This window comes from Petromyzon marinus, chromosome 1 (assembly GCF_048934315.1).
Source record: "Petromyzon marinus isolate PM22_M1 ecotype Great Lakes invasive population chromosome 1, UKy_Petmar_22M1.pri1.0, whole genome shotgun sequence".
NCBI classification, from domain to species: Eukaryota; Metazoa; Chordata; class Hyperoartia; order Petromyzontiformes; family Petromyzontidae; genus Petromyzon; species Petromyzon marinus.
In genome coordinates this window covers 17,749,060-17,772,121 of record NC_133667.1, presented here as the reverse complement: position 1 = coordinate 17,772,121, position 23,062 = coordinate 17,749,060, and the positions used below count along the sequence as shown (strand labels likewise).

Genomic DNA, 23,062 nt, shown 5'->3' with positions numbered 1-23,062 from the left:
TGTTGGACTGGGGAGGATTCATTGTTTGAAACAAAGTTGGTTTCAATTTTATTTACAATTTGACAATTATAATTAAAAGTTTTGGACATGGTTTGGGCATGTAGAGTACTTTACTTCATACAATAATTATAAGAATTGAACGATGTTCAGTCTTTAGTTAATCCACGATTGGATGAAGGATCATCTCACCCTGTGTTGGTCATGGGAGTTTGCCCATACTTAACCATGCTGGTCCATGAAGGATGGGGCTGGGACCATTTCAGATATCACTTCCCATTGATATTACCAGTGGCTGGAAATTTAACTCATAGTGCAGTGCAATAGCTGTTGTGCCACTGTTCCCTCACCTGATAAATAGAAGGTTTAAAAAATATATATTTGTTTTGCTTTACACTATAAAAATCCCCATGTCATTGCAATCGAACATGGTGTAGGGAGGGAGATTATGGCATCATCGTTCACTCCACTATGTGTATTCTTGCTAAGCAGAACAATGATAGCCCATGATGTGTCCTGTCATGGTCACAGATGCATGTGCAACGTCGTCACTCCACCTGCACCCTGGTTAGACCTCCAAGCCAGCCCACAGGCAGCTCGGAGAACAATAATAATGTAGATGAAGGAAACTTAAACAACAGTGCTTCATTTTCTACAGCTATATAACTATCACTAATGGCATGAGCGTGGTATTTCATTTTAGTTGTAGATATTTTCATCATGTAGTCCTGGTGAATGACACACTGCATTTGTTGAGGAAGTCAAGAGGAAAACACCTGAACTACTTTTACCAGAGTATGGCATAGGTCAAACATTTATTTGGAATTAGCGACTTAAACGGAGCCTTGCAACTGGATATTGGGGGAGTTGCATCTGGCAGGGGAAGAATTGAGGACTCTCGTCTGGTGAAATCCTAACTGCAAAGAGAAAGGAACGTTAATTAAGATGGGAATGCAATAATTTTAGAACAATTTGGAAGGTTGTAAAACTAGACATGATCAAGAGAGGGATGATACGTTCTCAACTGAACATATACCTGGTCATGGTGATGGGATTTACATGTGTCATTTATTTCCAAAAATAAACTAATTTCGTTTGTTGCAACGTCTATGTAGAGACTGATTAAAAAAAATAAGCTTGGGAAAACTTGGCGGAAGGAATCATGGTTGGAGTATAGTAAGATGACAAGGCAGTCCTGGCAAATTCAGAAGGGTAACAAGTTTTAGTCACAAAGTTAAATGAAGCAGCAGCATATTATGGAATGGAAATCACCAAAGTAATGAGAGTGTCAAGGAAATAAGGTATATAAATGAATATTATAGGCATCACGGTAGAAGTGAAAGAGTATTTCTGCGGAGGTATCTTCACATCCAATGGACGGTGTTCTGAAGCAGTCGTAACTGGATTGGCCAAGGATGCGTTGGACTATACGAAATGAAGACGACGATTGGAAGGTTTGACATGTGGATTTGAAGGATAGTTATGAAAATAATACGGACAGAAAATAAAATGAATGAGGTATCGGGTGGGAGAAGAGCATTAACTCAGAAAGCAGAAAAAACATCTGTATTGAGCATGTAGTAGTGAGAGAATGGATTTTTGATGGATGGGATTTATGAAGAAAATTTACGGAAATGCTTGATGATGTTCAACAAGGAAGGACGTGCAGACAGATGAAGAGAGCAGCAGAATTCAGATCATTATGGCAGAGATTATTCTACATCGGACCTGCCAATGAACAGAACGCTTAATGAATGAATGTCGTCCCACAAACTGGCTTTTGCATGATGAGGCATTTCACAGTATGAGCATGTGCAGTAGTTATTGGCACATCTGTTTGAGATACCCAAGAAACCCACTAGGTATCAAAGAAACCCTGATACGTGACTGCACGCCATACCGTGTGTGTCCCATCAGGTCCTCATAACAGGTGGTGCCAATTTTATCATGAGTGTGAAAGCTCACTGTAAGGAATGCACAGAAACGAGGCAAAAGCTACAGAATGAGAAGTTTACAATATGAACCAAACTATTGTATATTTCAAATGTAATTTTTGCATCCCTTTAATGCTCTACGACTGTAAAATTACACGAATAATTTTGTTATTCAGAATTTAATAAGCTGCATGAATTAAAGTATGTTCAGCAGTGCATTGGCAAAGGCCTGTTAATTATTGTGGTGTAGAAATACTCCATTTGCTGAAAATATCGGCTTGGAACAGCTTGTCCTGGCAAGTAGGAGCATTTGATTCTGTGACCTGTTCGTAAAGCAACGACATTGTTATGTACTGTATTGTGTGGCGAATGCGGTGTATTGATATAAGTACCCAAGATGCATTGAGTCTCGCTGCGTAGGCTGTAAAGGGTGCGTTGGCCTAGGGTGCAGTGGGGGGCATCAGATGATGTAACAGGACGAGCAGCTAGAATTAAACCAGACCCCATTGTAATCAAGACGTGGCAATTAGGCTCGCAACACTCCCCTAGTGGGGCTGATGGTGGTTCTCTCTGGTGGGTAGACAGTGGTAGCATTCTCTTGGTAGTTGTCCAATGTAATGCAGTAAAATCCAAATTAATGTTGCTTGAAAATGCCATGTAAATAAGAGCACTTTCACCGTTGGAAAATGTATTGCTTTAATTTGACAAATTCTAAGTATGCAAAACTTTGAATTAAGCTTATTGTATTATTTCTTGTGCATGTCTTTTTAATTTGTTAGGCAAATGCACAACCTAGTTTTAGTTTTTCAAACCAGTGTCATGGGCTCAAACGGAGACTCAGACGTTCTCTTGGAGGCAACGCATTTATTAACATTAACACGTTAACACGAAGGGGTACCTGCCCCTTCACCAGATAGTACGCTATGGTGGTGGACCACTAGGCTATCTACACTAATCACACGTAACTAGCTACAACGGACCGGACCCCAGCTCGGGTCCGGGTCCTCGTGTTGGAGACTCTGCAGAACGTGGAATGTGGACGTGAAGTCTTCGGGATGAACAACCTCAGCCGGTCCCACTGGGACCCGGCTTATAGTCTGTGTAGCGGGACTCACTCCGCCCCTAGCCACGACCACTTCGAATCCTCGAGGATCTCCAACTGGACAGTGATCACCCCAGCCCCCCTTTGGGGGTCCCCGGGTAGACACCTCCGGTCACGTGTCCTCCGGAGTCAACCAGAGTGCCATGGCCCCTTGAAACCCCGTTCCGAGGCCGGCACCCTCGTAGCCTATCCTGTAGGGGCTGGCGCTGCACGCAGCGCGTGGTGCCATCTTATTTCTGCCAGTCAGTGCTCCCTGAGCCCCGCTAGGGCCGGCACTGCATCCACCTTCAGTGGTGTCTGCGATGTCAATACATCGCGCGACGTTCCTCTTCCAGGCCGGCTTCCCATAGTGACATGCAACGATGTCACTACACCAGCATTAAATTCCCAGTATTAGTTTACAGGTTTCCCTCGCTTTGTGCAGGTTCGGTCTGTGTGATTTTGTTTGTGTGATTTTGCACTTTTGTTGCACTTAATGGCCTCTTTACAGACATCTTGGCTTACGTTTAGTGAAGTAAGAATGTTTTAAAAAGTTCAAATCCTGCACGGTATAGTACCAAGCATGATCAACACAAAGGGCGGCACGAGGAGCACGGGGAAACCAGTTCAGTATTAAAAGCCCACGCAAACTAACTAGAGCAATATCAAATGCACGCTTGGACAAATGCGTTTTTCCACACTTCCCCCCCCCCCACCCAAAAAAAATAATTGAGATTCAGAATTCTGTAAATGTGAATTTTACATAACGTATGTCAAATTTGTACCCTAACTTATAAGTTACATTACAGCAAAATGTTGCCAATCGAGTTGCCGTATGACGAGGGGTTTCTGTAACTCGCCTGACCTATTGGAGTAATCCCTCGCGAATGGTGGAAGGTCCGTCCTCTCCATGCATTGACTCGTCATGTCACAAGTGCTTCATGAGTGCCTGGCGTTTGACACGCATGTAACATGCATGTAACGCGCTTACAGAAGAGGAACCCTGAACATACTTCTCGTCGAACACTTGGCCCAGCAGTTTCTGTTATTTCTGCTATGAGAACAGTCTGGGGCTGCTGGATCTGTTGCAGCACTCTATCCTGTTTATACACTACTTTAATCAACATTTTCCTTCTGTATGAGGATCATTAAGTAAAAAAACGTTAATTTAATTATTGTTTATAACTCAAATGTTGTTTGTCTCCTAACTGTGATTCTTAAATATGTTGTTATACTCTTTGGATCTTTTGGTCAAGTCACGTGACTTGAACGAAATACCCAGAGATTGAATTCCTGCAGTCACGAAAGCTTTAAATCAAGATTTTTTTTTATTTAAAGCTTTCGTGACTGCAGAGATTCATATTCTTGGTTCTTTCGGTAAAGTTTTATTTTTTTTAAATGTTCTTGCTGTGGTTTTCACACCTGATGATGATTGCTTGTGTTGCAGTCGAAACGTCGTGAGAATTTTATTGTTTTATTTTTATTATTGTATTGTTTCCTTTCTACGTGGTGACTTTACCGAAAGAACCAAGAATATTCATGTTGTTACATTTAATGTTTTGTGAGAAACACTTAGTCTGCTCTCTTCAGTTGCTTGGGTGAAAAGTGGGCAAAGTTTTGCCCGATCCTAGCCAGCTGGCTCAGAACGTAATGAGCATCATTAGAATGAGGAATTTCCATCACTCGTTTTGAGGCTGATACCAGAGCTAAGAGCGACGACCCCATTGCACATTTGAGGCGGGAGAGACCAACTAAGATTTTTTTGTGTCATTATGCAGATACATGAAGGTATGTGTGCAAGGTGCTTGGTAAATGCTTTGTGTTTGTGTTCGCAGTGTGCCGCTCCAACAAGAGCCCCTGGGTTTGCCTGACCTGCTCCAGTGTTCACTGCGGAAGGTACGTTGTGGCATAAATATATGTTTAAAACAATAGACTAGATACAGGAAAATAATCTTTATTTTACACCTGGGCACATGTGCCTCCTTGCCTGCTGAGTAATGGTGTATGGGTCTTCTCAAAGTGTTTGTGTCTGTTGTTATATATGAACACAATCCAATGCTAGATAAAGCCTAGGCCTCATTGACATTAAACATATGAACTGCGGATAAGATTAATACTTGTCATTTACTGTGCTTTGCCGTCCATTACCGCACAAAGGGACTCCATGTCGGGAAAAAAAACATTTTGTGTAAAAGTTATTGAACTCATTTGGATGCCATGCTTACAAAAGATATCAAGAGTCCATTTAGGATCTGGTTCTTATGTTGACAAATCTGCCCCGTCTATTTACCCCATTGGTAATGGAGATATAGGCACATGCTTGTGAGAGGAAACTAAAATGGACAAAAAGTTAATTTGCATACACCAATCAAACATCGGCGGTAACCAGATGGATCTAACAAAATGTACATCGGCAGTAACTAGATGGATCGTTGTATTGTGTGACCATGAGGGATGGCAGTGATTTGAGAAGATCTTCATCCAGCAGTCACTAGATCATGGCTAGTAATGACAAATAAATTGTCAGCAATTTCGTTACATATTTCTAAGGAGTCTTTTGGCTTTGCAGCTCAATCCTGGGTGATATTATTAACAGTGCCTGTATATTGAAGAGTAATACAGCAGCCCATGGGCACACTGCAGTTGTAAGGAAAATCTGCACAGTGATGTAATGACAACTTTTGAATTAAACTGAATAATACTCAGCTGTGTGCTACTGTTGTCTTATGTGAGGTTTTATATACATTTTATGGCACAATGCTGCTGATGTGTTTATTCATGATGTCCATTGCCACCTTTTCACCACATGCTTTTTTCTGCCTCTCCAGCTATTTTGTTTCTACTGGTGGAATGGTGGTTAGTGCATAACTCGCAGTTGAGAGGTTGTACCTTCAAATCCTAATTGGGAGTCGACTCAACCTGCCATCCATCTGGTTGACAATTGAATACAGTTTTGTCAAAAATAAGCAGTGGTCTTTGAATGTGTAACGTTCTTAACTTGGGGCAACCAACTATAAAATTGTACTTTTTAAGCAATGAGGCCCTTTCACATTTTTGTGGGAAGAAAATAAATAATCTTCATTTAATGTTATATTTTATGTCTCGCCCCAAGGCTGAATGTAGAATCAGACCAAAATCTCTTCTGAATCACTAGCACCGGATACAAATCTGAGCACTCCCTTGCTGACTACAAAGTGGGGAGTCTCGCATTTCTACCGTAAAAAAAAGTAAGAATGGCCTGTTTTGGCCATTTTTTGCCAAATCGGAGAAAATGTCTTTTCACACTCGTATCATCTTTATTAACAGGACCAAGCATCATTGTTGGGGTTTTGACAGGACTGAGCAGTACTGCTTTTGCTGCTCATTGCAGAAATTCATAGTCAAGCCCAGCAGCAACTCTGGTTAACACTGCGGGTGTAATTAACAACACATTTCTACACTGTCTACTTCACGGTGCATGTCAAACAGCCCTTGACCTTATTCGAAAAAGAGTAGGCCATATATGCTGGTGTCACGGTCTAAATTTGTCACATTTTTCGAATTAATAATGTCACCTAATTGGGTAAAACCACAAAGCAAAATAGCCCGTACTGAGAAACTACTGCAGACTATACACCTGTGAAACATAACGCCTTGATGGTAGCCTTATGTTATCCGAATGGCGAGAATAGAAACATACTGAACTGATTTTATCCAATATTTATCCAGATCTCTGTAACATTGTGCCACCAGTTAATGAAACATATATGATTTATTAATCAATTTAAATGGATTAATTTCAAGAATGAATATTGTTTTGAATAACAACGTCGTGAAAGTATAAATTTAATCCAAAAGCCGTTTTCCAAAATAATAATCACAATAACATGAAATTTCACGTGAAGCTAATACCTGTAATGAAACGGGCTGGAGAAAATATTTACTGTTTAGCCATAAATATTTTATGCCTTTTTGAGTTATTTTTGGATGCAACTGACCAGCTTGTGGAAACATATATGCTGAACTAAGATAAGTGGGACCATGCCTAACATAACAAAGATAAAAAAAAAACTGAAACCAATCTCAACATCATTGCCAGCAGTGGAAGCAAGTGTAAATGTATAAACAGAATTGCTGTTGATTTTGCATATCAAGAGATAAAGTTATTGCATGCATTGACTAAAATAAACCAATCATCTTCAAAACTCCATATTGCAGGATATTTTAATAACTGCTTGAAATTAAACCAGGCCTTTATGTGCAGTATAACGTTTCATATCATAATACACGTGTCTAATAGGCCAACATATTGGGCAACGGTTTTTCAAAAGCAGTAAGGTTGATGATTTAATCTAGTCAATGAAGAGCAACTATTTGAGATGCAGTTGTGAGTGATTTAGCCATTCAATTTCTTTGTCTGAGAGTTGGTGAATTGCAGACACACATCGCCTCCACAGTGTGACGTTTATGGGGTCTGGTTTGGTGTTTGTAGCCACAGACACACACAGGGCAGCCTTTATTTTCCACTTGTGCATTTGGTATCTGCATCTTCCATGGTTTGTGCAAAACCAGTTAAACACTGCCCATGGCAAGAAGTGTGGTAGTGGGCTTGCTAACTCGGCATTTGTTCGGCACGTTGCTTGAATCCCACAAATTGTTTGCACTTTCGATATGTTTCCAAAACAGCTTTCTGAATCTCTATCATGGATGCAGGATGTTGTTCAGATGGTCGTCGATTGGCAGGATTGCATCTGTTTCTGATCAATGCAGTGTACAGAGTGCTGCAGCATTGTGGTGAATATCTGGTCGTGTGATATTTGACAGTATAGGAAACCAAGGCAGTGGCATAGATTTTAAAGTTATTGTGATATTATTCCGCATCTGTATATTCAATTGGGTGTTAATGAGTCGATAGTGGTGGTTTTCTGACCACTCTGGGGCACAATTTTCTGCAGTTGAGCATGCTTGGGCAGTGGCTGATCTTCGAAGCACCGAGGCCCCAGCTCGTACCAGAAATATTTATTCTTGGTTCTTTCGGTAAAGTCGTGAAGATAGAAAACAAAAATCTAAATGAAAAGCAAAAAGCCCACGACGTTTCCATCGCAACACAAGCGGTCTTGAAGAAGACTTGAAGAAAGACCCCTTGTGTTGCGATTGAAACGTCGTGGGTTTTTTGCTTTTAATTTAGATTTTTGTTTTCGACCTACGCAACTTTACCGAAAGAACCAAGCATATGAATTCCTGCAGTCACGAAAATGTAAAGTCTAAAAATCGTACCAGAAATGTTTTGAATGAGGTTGACCCTTGTCTTTGTTTTGCTGGCAGCCTTTTTCAGGTGTTCATTAAAACTCAGTGTGTGGTCACGTGTGATGCCAAGGTAGGTCGGCCTTGGGTCGTGTTGCATCTTGTCGCCACAGGTCACATTAAGTGTGGCATCAGCGCTGTTGAGATGAGATACTAGGACAATCGATTACTTGAATTTGGTCTCAGTTGCCACTTTTTGAAGTTGAGGTCAGAAGAGTTTAGAGTGGCCTCTACCTCACTGAGGGTGTTGGTTTGTGGAGCAGGGCCAGGTCGTCCACGTACATGAACTTGTGGGATGATTTCTGTGGCATATCGCTTGTGTATAGATTTTAAAAAAGGAATGATAAATCATGCATGAATAAAGGTTTTTGAAAGCATGCTGCAATTGAAAGATTTGATGTCTTCAATTAGACTAAAAGTGTATATGTAGCCAGGTGGGGGTGGCACACGCATTCAGTCAGCACTGTGGAGGTGAGGGTTTGTGGATCATATAAATATTCCTAAATTCCCTTTCCATTGGCGTCGAGGTGCCATGCCCTGGCTTACCAGGAGAAGGTGGAAAATTAAATGTTGACTTTACCTATTCACTCTGTCTAGGATGGAGTATTTTCTATTGCATTTGTGAGTTTCCTCCTCGTAAATACTCATTATTTGGACAATAACACCTTAATATATAGAGAACCACAGAGCTTGGGGTGGAATGTGATGCCAGCTCACCACCTGGGTGCCTTTCCCACTTGTCTCAATGGGTAATTGTTTCTCCGAATTGTGTGCTTAATTGAACAGTGTGGGAATACTGTCCTTCAAGTTGAAGTTATTATTGTAATAAACCAATTTAAATATGTAAACCTTTTACTGAAGGAGTTGAAACATAACAATCATGGCTAGAGTTGAACTCTTGGATAATTTAAAATAACAATGTTTTTAATTGAGGGTGTGCATTCATATGAGCTGGTGAGTGGCGGTGCATTTGCTAGCACACCCTGTTATGAACCCAGAAACCTGAGTTATGAGTTCCATCCATGGTTAACATCCATTTTAAGTGATGAGATAGAGGCCCCCAGCTCTTCACCAACCTGCACTGAATGAAGTATGGTCAAACAACCCCCATTATTGACAAGAAGTGCATAGGGCTTCATCCAACAGAGGATTTACAAAGGGTTCTCAATTATTTATTATGTTTTTCATATTTTTATTGTGTCCTACATTGTGTATGAATAGTATATTTTATTTAGGTAGTTGTGTTTGCATTAACTGTTATTATAACAAACATTATTTACGAACCTTTAGCTACTGCTGGATGAAGGGCTCCCCATGCCGAATCGGCCCTGGGGGTTGTTTTGCCGAGACTGCACGATGCTGGTCAGTGCAAACTCGTGAAGGAGAGCCCAGGATCGGTGCAGACATCACTAGCTATTGATGTTAGCCGTGGCGGGCAATTGCACTCCTTTCACCGGTCCTTCTAAAAGTGCGCTATCCACTGCATCACCGCACCCCCGACATTCTCTCTAGGCACGTCGAAATATACTTTAGGGACACATTCAAATGTGAATTCATCTCAGGCCTGTTTGACCTTCCATATAGCAACCTACTTTAACCTTCCCTGTAGCTCTGATTTATGGAGAATCATTGGACCTATCGTTGCTGCATACAGATAAGTAAGGATTCCAGTGTGTATAATTTCTCATGACATTTTCTCTGGTTATTTATTCTGTGATATAAAATTGCATGTTCATATAAGGGATAAATAACATTAACTCTATTTAAAATACATATGTGATGAAAAAGTGAATCTCGTATTCGTTATTATTGTGCATCTATGCCCACAGCTCACATCGGATTAAGTCCATAACATTAATATTTTAAATGCATGCACAAGCACCACCTAGTGTTCAGGAATTTTGTCCAGGAATGTTTTTTGTTGCCCCTCCACTGATGTCTTTTTTTATTTGTGCATCTTGCACATTTCTGTTATTGAGCACATTTTTCGAGAGGCTGGTCAAATGTTGCCCAAATTGTTTACGTGTGTTGAACCATCGCCAATTTACATTTTTTTACGTTTATTTAGCACATGTACAAATGTTATGTAAAGCATGTGTATTTTTGAAGATAATATTAATGTTTAAAATGTTTAACGGTTTTAAACTACACTGATGTTAATAATATTGATGTGAAGTAGATGAAAATTTTAGTTTATTTGGTTACTGTTAATTGATCTAATTATATCTTTCTGTATGTTATCCATGAAGTGTATTTGCTCAGTATTTGATACATATATCTTGATTAACTCCACAACTACAAGGTTTTCTGGGAAATGTCATTGTATCCTGGAAATGAGATTGGAATCAAAATGAGAATGTAGAACAATGTAAACAATGTTGTTTAACTACATATATACAACTCTTTTTTTACTGGTAGGAACCTCTGGTTACACCAGCCCACAGGGGATTATTGTGTCCGTCCGTCGTGCATCCAAAAATGGGAGGGGTGGGGCTGGGTGGAGAGGGGAGGGTGGGGAGGGGCTGGGTGGGGCTGGGTGGGGAGGGTGGGGCTGGGTTGGGAGGGTGGGGCTGGGTTGGGAGGGTGGGGCTGGGTTGGGAGGGTGGGGCTGGGTGGGGAGGGTGGGGCTGGGTGGGGAGGGTGGGGCTGGGTGGGGAGGGTGGGGCTGGGTGGGGAGGGCTGGGGCTGGGTGGGGGGGGCTGGGGCTAGGTGGGGGGTGGGGGTGGGTGGGGAGGGGCTGGTCACCCCGTGGTGCCCTTATAAAACTCAACGTTTAATCTACTCACGCCGGCTTGTGCCCGCCCTCACAGTCGGGCATATTTGCGGAATACACCACGTGCCGCTGTTGATCCTGGCCATTGACCGAGCAACCCAACGTTCCTACCAGCTCCCTCCGCAGAAATGTGTTAAAATCATTAAGTCCTAGGTGCTGAAAGGCATGAGTAACTAATCAAAGCCTACTGGCCGCTTCATATTGTCATCAACATTGACAAAGTTCATCTTCTGTAGAAGAGACGGAGATAATTGGAGCAACCTCAATTTGTATTCCAAAAGTTTCTTGACATGTCTGATAAAATAGTATTTAATATTCATTGTTTGGTGCATTCCCAGTACAGGGGAATGCCGTGGTAGTTGTTACAGTAAATACTGTGGGCGTACCTCTATACGTATAGGTTGCTTTATTGAACGTACAGCGAAAATCCTATATCGACAATTTATTTTCCCATAAGGTCACATAACCTAAGATGCATGTCTAGGAAAGTATTTTCTGACCCAAACCCAACTAAAATAACACTTCACAACTAAGATATTTTCATGCATAAATATTGAGAATATTAACAAGACAGGTGAATTAAAATTCTGTACACTGTAATTTACTAACCAGAAGCTGGTTCGTGTCATGCCAGGGGTGACTGGGAGGGTAAGCGAGGTGCTCGAGGAGTGTCCGACTCCCCCTGTTAGGGAGTACGTACAGTCGAAAGCGTGGTGGAATGCACAGGAGATTTAACTACGGGCAGTCGTCGACTTACGAGCATAATTCAGCATAATTCGTTCCTGGGACCTGTTCGTAAGTCGGAACACAACAATGTACTGTATTTCAATGCCCATACGGTCAGTGTTATACAATTTGTTATGGTTCAACAAAAAAAATGGAAGCATTGTTAAACTCAGAAATAAGAAATTTTGTACGTTTGCATGTAACACTGTAAAAAAATACTGTAGTAAATAAAACATGAACTAAAGTTATTATAAATCGAACAAAAATCTGTTTTATTTTCACTTACCTTGAGTCATGATGCAGGTTTGCTTGTTGGAAGGGGCACAATGAGTAACCACAATTGCGCACAAAAACACAGACGGCAGCGTGCTAACCGCTGCACAACCGCTCCCCACAAAGACAAAGACCCCCTGTATAGCCTTAATAGACATGGGGCAAGTGCTATTAGCCAGCATCTATGAAGGTTGGCACGGCACACGAGGGGGTGGGTGGCCAACGCCATGCCCGGCCGCCTTTGTCTCCCCAGTGGTGATGTTAGTACACCACACCAGGTACTCATTCTAGGCTGAGTCTACCTAGGGGAGGCCCAGGACCGGTTCATATAATCGTCACTGCTGTTGTGCGCGAGTGGGGATCGGTACTGGTGTGAATTCCCATACAAGCTCTCTACCTGAATTGTTTGTTCGATAAAGATACTTTTATTTTTAAAAAATGAATACCGTATTTTCCCGCATATAACACGCGGGGTATACCACTTTTTACAAACAAAACAAGACCCTGCGGGGTATATGGAGGTGCAGGCTATCTGAAATTTGTTTTACACAAAACGCTATTTTTGCGGGGCACAGTAAATGCGTATGCGGGCTATATGCGGGAAAATACGGTAATTCTAATGTTTGTTTTACCTTTTCCGGTAACTCGCCAAATGATATACATGTTGGAATGACTGGAAATGTGATGTGAAGGCATTACTGTTGCACTGTAGTGATATCGTGACATTGCCACGGATGTATGATGCACACCTCCTCGGTGCCTCTTGTTTGATCTCATGGCACGTGCATTGTGCAATTTCTTTCATGTGGAAATTTCGTTAATCAAAAAGTGTCAGTTGCGTTTACGCAAAAATTGATAAATCAAATATTCGTAAATCGTGGGATACCTCGACGTGGCTTGACCAGCTAAAACGGCCTGGAACCGTACAATATGTATGCGTGGACAAACGACAACGTGCATTTACTATAGGAATTGTATATTTTTTCGACCAAAAATATAATTTACAAAAAAAAGTTGATAGTGAAATTAACAAAACGTAAACTAGAAAAAAGTGTAAATTTAAGATGATTGTATTCACGAATAATCATACATCGAAATGACATATCAGTGTACACCTGCATTAGTCTCGGGTCTGTTGCAACTGCTTGACAGAGAGCACATCAGCAAGCCAAATAGTGGCTAAGGCTTCTCCCAACCTCTGGTGCCCTGTTTGCATGACTACTAGCCATGGAGACAGCCAGAACCAGGGTGGAAACAGGCTGAGCCAGAGATCGTTCGTCTCCACGGCAGCTTGTTTTGGGAGCATGGTTACCAGTTTTTACCTTAAGCTGACCCTCAAGCCATTTGGGATGTCATGAAGTGACTGGAATCCATGCATGCACACTGACGGTACAAAAAAACGTGTTTTTTTTCTACTTCCATTAGCCTAAGCTAAACTATGTATACTGCACTAAATTTCATCATAAATATTGTGTTAGTAAGATCACTTCAAAATCACCACCCCCTCACTGCAGAGGGTAAGAAAAATGGGGTATGGACAGGGTAGGAACGTCAGAACCCGTGATGCTTCATTGCTGTTGAGTATGGGGAGCAACAGGCTCTGTGTGGTGCTCTTCCATGGTCATTCCAGGCCTAACAGAACCCGAGTAGATGTGGAAATGAGGCAAAAGGCCCCAGAGCATCAGCATGGTCGGCTCTCTTTTGCCCCATGTTGCTCTTTGGGGCTGGGGCGGGCGGGGGGTCCCTCTTTTCAGAACGTCACAAATGTTTGGGCGGTGGCGGTGCATGCCTGTACTCCGTCACTGTGGAGGCTTGGTTTGGTGGATGGCAGAAAATGAGAAGGCAGTACAGCGAGTGGATTAATGGCCATCTGTTTTCATCTGTGCGGGGATATTGTTGCATCCTCGTGCATTTGGGGTTTTTTTCTGGGTGCTCTGGTTTCCTCCCACTTATACCTAATTGACTGACAACATCGTCAAATAAAAACCCAATGCAGGTCCCTCCACAAAAAAAAGTCCTACGACTCATTGTGGATTTTATGGATAAATAAGTAATTTATTTATTATGTCTGTGAACCTCACCATGGGAGTTACAATAGTGTAGGTCTTGTTAATTAAGTTATGATTTGTGTTTGTAAAATATTTAGTTGAAATTGTTTATTTTGGCTTCATTTTGGTTTACCCATTCAAACTAGTTTTAGACCTACATTGATTATTTTTGCTTGTCAATGACGTGGCAATTTAGCCTACATCTTAAAGGAGTAGACAGATGGAGGTACCATCAGCAACCATGGGTGGTAATGCTTTTGTGTGACTTGCATGTAAATGCAGCTGTTTGGTCCGGTACAAATGTGCATTGAGCCTTTTGTGAAATCATCACTCACTGTTGGTTTGACTGGTAACTGTACACTGTTGGCTCATGTCCGTTCCACCCCAGGTATGTCAACGGACATGCCAAGCGGCACTATGAGGAGGCGCACGCAGGCAGCCGAGACGCTCGCAAAGGAGACAAGGAGACAGAGCCGCATGCTGTCTGCATGGACTGCAACAGTTACAGCGCCTTTTGGTAGCGGATTCACAGAGCACTAACTGTCTACACGCGTTATTCGGCACTCGCAGCACATGGGACACTCGGTGCTCACTGAACACGAGGTGCTTGACCAACTCTAATTGGGGAGTTACGGCACACTGCATACAGGACACTCGGCACACATTGTACATGGGCTCAGCAGACATTGCATACAGGGCATTTGGTGATGACTGAATATGGGCTACTCCACACACACACACCTACTCTGTGCACACTCCATACACAGTGCTCTGAAAGCTTTGAATTTGACACATGTTGTGTACAGGGCACGACCTGAAATGCTTTTGAAGTATTTTACGTAGACTGCATATGTAAGGTGTGAAGTGTTTGGGATGTAAACACACACTGCTCAAATACATTCCAGAAGAGCACACTGGTGTTTTCCCATCAGTACTTGTGGTTTACCTTGCTGGCGTGCACACAAGTTACGTTGGATACACAGGTCAGATTATACGTCGCTCCTTTGTTGCTTGGACATGCACTACATACAGTGAGGGGAAAAAAGTATTTGATCCCCTGCAGATATTGTACGTTTGCCCACTGACAAAGAAATTAAGTCATGTTTTGCAGAGGGGTCAAATACTTATTTCCCTCACTAAAATGCAAATCAATTTATAACATTTTTTGACATGCGTTTTTCTGGATTTTGTTGCCGTTATTCTGTCTCTCACTGTTCAAATAAACCTACCATTAAAATTATAGACTGATAATTTATTTGTCAGTGGTCAAACATACAAAATCAGCAGGGGATCAAATACTTTTTCCCTCACTGTATAGGTCACTTGACATATCTAATACATACTATGCAATAATAACCTTCTATATACTCTTTGGTTCTTTCGGTAAAGTCACGTAGGTTTAAAATAAATCACGACGTTTAGGGCGAAACACAAGCGTCCGTCATCAGGTGGGAAAGCGTAGTCTGCTCATCCTAGCCTTCTTCACCAACCCACACTGACTAGTGTGGTGAAGTATATGGATGCCTTCATCTAGCATTGGATTGACCAAGGGTTGTAACTCTTGTATTATTATATTACTCATTGGTAGTATCATCACTGTTGCAGCGGTACCGGCTGAGGTATGCTTTGAGTCTTCATAGAGAAGCAAAGGTCGGGTACAGGGCAGAGCCACACTTTTGAGCTGGGAGACAGGATTAGCCAGCATATGACCTCACCTTCCGTTTGGCTTTAAAATATATTTTTAATCACCCAGTTATTGCTTGTGTCAACTACACAATTAGCAATACTCACTCTTGATCCCAGGTCTTCCTATGCCGTATAAGTACTTGCACTTAGCCTAAGCTGCCTTATGTTGGTGCTGTTCCCCAAAAAACACAGTTTGGGTACTTCGTTGATAAGCATATACACTGTAAAACCAAACATTCACAGCCTTGCATATCTGACAAACACACTGTCCATATATCAAATTTGCAATATAATAACTACTTGAGCAACAATGCCTCACGTTTTTGCAGCCACCTCACTAACTTGCAGTTGGGTGGGGGGGGGGTCACACTTATTCTACAGAAATAACCAACCTATCTTCCGAGTTGTTGGATTACAGGTATATGCCAGGGTATCAACTGCATTGCCCAGAATTTAAGGCAATGTAAAGCTAACACATTCCTGCGGAGGGAGCTGGTTGGAATGTTGGGTTGCTCGGTCAATGGCCAGGGTCAACGGCGGCACCACCACGTGGTGTATTCCGCAAATATGCCCGACTGTGAGGGCGGGCACAAGCCGGCGTGAGTAGGTTACACGTTGAGTTTTATAAGGGCACCACGGGGTGACCAGCCCCTCCCTACCCAGCCCCACCCCTCCCACGCCCCACCCTCCCCACCCAGCCCCTCCCCACCCTCCCCTTCCCACCCAGCCCCTCCCTCCCCACCCAGCCCCTCCCCACCCTCCCCTCTTCACCCAGCCCCACCCCTCTCATTTTTGGATGCACGATGGACGGATGGACACAATAATCCCCTGTAGGCTGGTGTAACCAGAAGGTTCCTACCAGTATTAAATTTATTAACTGGCATGCTACTCACTTGTGGTGTCATACATTATCACACATTTGAACCTGATAACCGAGATGAACTGAGACTTGCATTAGCAAGTCGCTGATTGAATTTTCCGCACGCTATAAACATGTACTTAAACATGTACTTATTATTAGGTAGGTCATTCTGACAGTTCTAAGGCAGTGTAATTGCTAGTGTAGATGGGTCCACATGTAAGGAATACAATAGGACATAAACAAATATGGCTGAGGAAAACTTTAGTCTGCAAACTTTCATTCTGCATTAAGAGACCAGAACCACGCTTCAGCATATTCCCTAACATAGAAATGCCTTCTGCCTTTCAACAATCGACTCATCAGTCATGGCAAAGAAACGAGAGTGGTGTGTTGCCGCATACGGAGGGCCGGGGCTCTATTTGCCGTGCGGTTTATTAGGCCTCATGTTTTAATGGAATACCCCAAAGTCGACAGTAATTCCTCCAGCTCCTGCTTGGCATGCAACATAATCATTAAGTTATCAGTGGTTGTAAAATTGTTGTTCAGTAGAGACCCTTTTTTAGAATGCACCCAGTTATTTGACCATTATACAGCCCAGTAAAATTGGATGTGTTCAATCAAATGTTGTAGTACATTTACATAACGGATACACATCTGGTAAAATTAACGTATTGTTCATAAGATGTAAGTTAGTAAAAAATTCATTGTAATATTAAGGATAAATAAAGGGGAGGTTGAATATATCAAGGAGGTTGAGGATGGAACTGCAGCCTGGCTGATTAATGATGAAAATAGAGTATTGGCCTTCATCTATTTTGTTGCACAAATCCAAATGGCAAATATTGGCCTTGAAGTCTGCGGTTGGAATGATGCTTTTTTTCCCTTTGCAAGAAACTTATTTATTCTGAATGTTGTAATGCAGTCGAATTATTGGTGCAGCAGTTTCTCAGAAAATTCAATTTCCTCACAATGTTATATTGCCAGTGGTGTTGAGGCAGCAGCTTATAGTAATTCTGTATCTATTTGTGGTGTTGAGGCAGCAGCTTATAGTAATTCTGTATCTATTTGTGGTGTTGAGACAGCAGCTTATAGTAACTCTGTATCTATTTGTGGTGTTAAGGTAACAGCTTATAGTAATTCTGTATCTATTTGTGGTGTTAAGACAGTAGCTTATAGTAATTCTGTATCTATTTGTGGTGTTGAGGCAGCAGCTTATAGTAATTCTGTATCTATTTGTGATGTTGAGACAGCAGCTTATAGTAATTCTGTATCTATTTGTGGTGTTAAGGCAGCAGCTTATAGTAATTCTGTATCTATTTGTGGTGTTGAGGCAGTAGCTTATAGTAATTCTGTATCTATTTGTGGTGTTAAGGCAACAGCTTATAGTAATTCTGTATCTATTTGTGGTGTTGAGACAGCAGCTTATAGTAATTCTGTATCTATTTGTGGTGTTAAGGCAGCAGCTTATAGTAATTCTGTATCTATTTGTGGTGTTGGGGCAGCAGCTTATAGTAATTCTGTATCTATTTGTGGTGTTGAAACAGCAGCTTATAGTAATTCTGTATCTATTTGTGGTGTTGAGACAGCAGCTTATAGTAATTCTGTATCTATTTGTGGTGTTGGGGCAGCAGCTTATAGTAATTCTGTATCTATTTGTGGTGTTGAGACAGCAGCTTATAGTAATTCTGTATCTATTTGTGGTGTTAAGACAGCAGCTTATAGTAATTCTGTATCTATTTGTGGTGTTGAGACAGCAGCTTATAGTAATTCTGTATCTTTTTGTGGTGTTGAGGCAGCAGCTTATAGTAATTCTGTATCTATTTGTGGTGTTAAGACAGCAGCTTATAGTAATTCTGTATCTATTTGTGGTGTTGAGACAGCAGCTTATAGTAATTCTGTATCTATTTGTGGTGTTAAGACAGCAGCTTATAGTAATTCTGTATCTATTTGTGGTGTTAAGGTAGCAGCTTATAGTAATTCTGTATCTATTTGTGGTGTTAAGACAGCAGCTTATAGTAATTCTGTATCTATTTGTGGTGTGACCTTTTTAGAATTATATGATTTCAACCTATGCAGTGCTCACGATTTTAAAAGACCAGCTAGTGTAAATGAAATGTTCTTTCTTGTTTTGGTCATGCAACAAAACTCCTTCAACTGCAGTTGGAGCTGCGTACACTGTGTGCACATATAAACAGCAGTAATGTTTTCCGGTGAAACGATTTGTCTTACACAGAAACATTTCTAAATAAAATACTTCCCGTAAGCAACAGTTTCTCAAGTGCAAGATGGCGTCGTGTTTTCAGTAAGGAAAGTAATTTCCCGCGATGTCCACACAAGTTTACATACCCAGACAAGTGGGCAACGTTCACTGTGTTGTTTTCTGCAGGGTTTTTTTTGAAAGCTGAGATTCTTTGTCGAATAAGTTGAATAATCAGCTACTTTTCGATTTTCGTGACTGCAAGGATTCATCTTCTTTGGTTCTTTCGGTAAAGTAACGTAGAATGAGAATAAAATAATAAAATAAAACAATAAAATTCTCACGACGTTTCGGCCACAACACAAGTGGCCTTCTTCAAATTCTCACATCGTGAGAATTTTATTGTTTTATTTTATTATTTTATTCTCATTCTACGTTACTTTACCGAAAGAACCAAAGAAGATGAATCAGCTACATATTATAATCGACTACTTTTTGTGGTCGATTACCTGGCCAATTTAAAATGTTGGCAACTCTCACATCCTGCCTCCTGAAAGTGATAAACACTTTACAAACCACGCCATGGTGTATTCGAAGCTCTTCCTTCCCATCACGTCCCATCCAGTGGCACATGTAGGAACAGAGGTGAGACCTTTTCCCCAAAATATTTTAAATTGATCTGATAAGCCAAGTTATCAAACTTAGAATCGGGAGTAATTTATTACACATTTAATCAGGTAGCCCAGCTCTGTTATTTTTCATGTTTGAAAAATAGGAAGATAACATGAAATTATTTTGTAGTAATGTCCTTTGTATTGAGATTCCACAAACATAAAAAAAAACATTCATTAATAACACTGCCTTAAAAGGAAACAAAACAATCTACGTAATATATATTTACTTTTAATATAGTGTTATTGACTAACGTGAGTATTTTGTTATTTTTGCTGCTGCACCACTGCCAACGCTGTATCACCAAATAATTTGTGAGTTATTTGTTTAATAATTTGTCCTTTTTTCAATCCACAACTGAATGAAGGGCTCCCTATTCTGTATTGGTCATTAGGGCTGTTTGATCACACTTCACCATGATGGTCATTGCAGGTTGGGATATAGTGCTAAATAGGCCATGATCACCAACATCTTTGAGAAAGGACATGGCACCTAGAGAGGCAGATGGGGGGGGGGGTGGGGGGGCTAGGACTGGTTCACTCACTACTGATTCTAGCCATGGTACAGAATTGAACTTGGGTTCTTAGCACACAATCCTAACCACTGCGCTATCACTCCACTCCCCTTTTAAGATAGTGTTATTATTAATAGGTAGCTTTCTGCATATTTATAGACCTATACATATCCTGGACAAATGGCTGTAGAGGTATCTTAAATTGATTTAAAATGGTTTAAAGTTCAGCTTGTTAAATTATTTTACTTATTTATTGGCAGTTTTATTTTAAAAATCTGTTTTGGTTCGCAATGCACACATCATTATTTTCAGATTTGCAAAACTTATTTGTCATAGCCAAATGATATTTCATATAGTATACAAAATTAATGAGAAAACAAGCACCATATGAAGTTAAATATGCAGACACCTGCTAAAACATGTGTAGAGGAGAGATATACGCGGTGCGCGCTGTTAAGCGGGTGCAATTGAGGTCAAACAGATGCGTGCGTTGCAACATGAGGTTTGCACCGACAAACCGCCAGTAATTAAGGGGAGAAGCGGGTGCAACTGAGGTCGAACAGGTGGGTACGCTGTGACCGGAGGTTGGCGTCGAAGAGACGGGAGATGGGGGGGTGATGATAAGGGATTAATGGGACAACTGGCGGCAGCTTGAGGGAGCACGTGAGGACTCGGAATGAGGGGGAATAAAAAAGGGGAGTGTGCGTAAGCGGAGGGGAGTTGTTGCCGGGAACCAAGAGTGAAGACATCTCGCCGCTGCCGCTCCAGCCGTCAACGGGACCTCAACCCTCACGCCGTCGCCGGGCGGGTGTTGGTTGAACCCCCCGCCCGGGACAGACGGGTGAGCGGGTGTGAGGTAGCGTAGGTGAGGGCAGCGGTGGAGATGCAGAGTTGCTGAGTGTGAAGCTGCTGTGTGCAGAGTCGCTAAGTGCAGAGCTGCTGTGTGCGGAGTCGCTGAGAGAGTTGCTGAGTGCAGGATAAGTGAGGTGCAGAATAGATAAGAGCGGGGAGAAGTCAAGTATATGTGACCATACAGATAGTAATGGGAGTGCCTATAACTGGCGCAAGAACAGGTGAAATAAAGTGTAAGCAGGTGACTTGTTCCTTTTTGACCAGGTAAACATGCACAGGGTTAAAGATGACACGTGTATTCGCACAGTACACATGTTCCTTGTACCTTTTCTGGTTGGCTTACTTTCCAACAAATTAGTGGTGTCTGATACGTAGAGTATAATTTAAAATGACGCAAAGTAATGATAGGACGACGCTGCAGCATGAGTTATTAATCGTGCTCCGATTAGCACAGTTGGCTACGTATGGTGCGAAAGAAGTTCAATATACCTACATGCTTTAGGTGCCTGCGATTGCACCGCAAAGTGTTGATACAGATGTTGTGGCATGCTGTCAGTTTTATATTCTCAATAATATCAGTGTAATCAGACTACTTGTGTTTAATGCAAACTTTGAAAGTGAATAGAGTTAGCTAGTGTCAGTCCCCATGGCATTAAATCACTGTATAATAACGCCCATTCAATCTCAAGTTTAATTTGATTAACCAGGTTAGAATGTGATAGACCAGGACAGCCTCATTTGCAAGAGGGATCTGGGGCATTTGTTGTCCCAAGCATCTTTGACGCTGAAGGGTCTCCTCCAGCTTGAGATATGGGCACTGGTATCCCGCAAACCTTACCTTATAACGAGTTAAAAGGATACAGATAAATGTGTTGCCAGAACTGTTGCAATATTAAAGTATGAATAAAATGTATATTTAGAGGCCGTCCATGAATGACGTCACGTACCTGGGGGGCGGGGGGGGTCAGACATTTGTGACGATGTGTGACGAGGGGGGGGGGGTTTGAGAAATGTGACGTCACATCAAAATGCGCAACTTTAAATAAATATAGACAACACGTTCTACTTAATTAAATAGACTTTTTTAATAAATGTTTTCTCCTACAACATCAGAGTACAGCGCCACATTAAATATGCACTACAATTACAATAGTTTAAAGCGATTTCAAGCATGTTTTATTTGGGGGGGGGGGCAGAGCTTTGTGACGTCATTTTTGAGGGGGGATCTGATTTTTTGTGACGCCGTGTGATGAAGGGGGGGGGGGCAATAATCATCCAAAATCGCGTGACATCATTTATGGACGTTCCCTTAGCATATGTATGTTGAATTAGCTTTGACATCTATGGCACCATCTTGCCACCATGGCCGTATACGCCAGAGACCTACCATGTGCACAGGAGCTCAACCTTTTATTGTTTTTTGTTTTTGAGATAAAATCTGATTTACAAAAGTGCCAGTTTGTGGGTGAGATTTACCATTTAGCACCCTTGTAGTAAACTTCATTTGTTGCCCTAGTGGCGACAAACTATTGGCATTTTGTGCACTCTAAAATATAACAAATAGCATTCTGGGAAATTAGATTTTTTTTGTACATTTTGGTAAGTTGCTCATCCTTGTATTAATTTTGATTCTTGAGGTACAAGAGGAATCCCAAACATATCACAATAATTCCGTGTTGTAATGCTGATACATTCACAAAAGTCTGCAAATGACAGTTACAGGATCAGGAGAAGATTTAACTTTTAAACTTGACTAGCTAGAGGATATGTGATTACTCAAACAGTGTGTGGCCTTGTGGTTGTAAAGTTTTCCACCCAAAGTTGCATTTGCTCTGTCTCTAACAGGGGATCACAATAACTCGAGTAAAGTGTGTTGCTATTCGGGTCAAATTGATTAAAGGGTTACTAAATACTTGATGATAAAAAAGCCAGTGCTAATGGGTACGCTATATTGGCCGAAACAATAACATCACACATCATGCACGCCTTCCGTCATGATGACAGCATTATATGTGATGTCACATGTGCCCTCTGTGATATCATCTTATGCATTTTTTGTTTGAGTTTTCAACCGCTTCTACCCTGACACTGCTGAATTGATTGGCTATGTCATGCTTAAAGTAAAATTCACTTCGTTTATTGTTATTTAACGTAATTTGAATGT

At 41.5% G+C, this 23,062-nt stretch overlaps 1 protein-coding gene across 1 annotated transcript in view; it reads left to right on the top strand.

Moving 5' to 3' along the window:
- Nucleotides 1–23,062, top strand: part of USP3 (ubiquitin specific peptidase 3) — a 58,027-nt gene that overhangs the window by 5,559 nt on the left and 29,406 nt on the right. The window contains exons 2-3 of the mRNA XM_032962076.2: nt 4,848–4,908; nt 14,504–14,632. Of these exons, the coding sequence (XP_032817967.1) occupies nt 4,848–4,908; nt 14,504–14,632 (190 nt within the window). The remainder of the gene's footprint in view (nt 1–4,847; nt 4,909–14,503; nt 14,633–23,062) is intronic.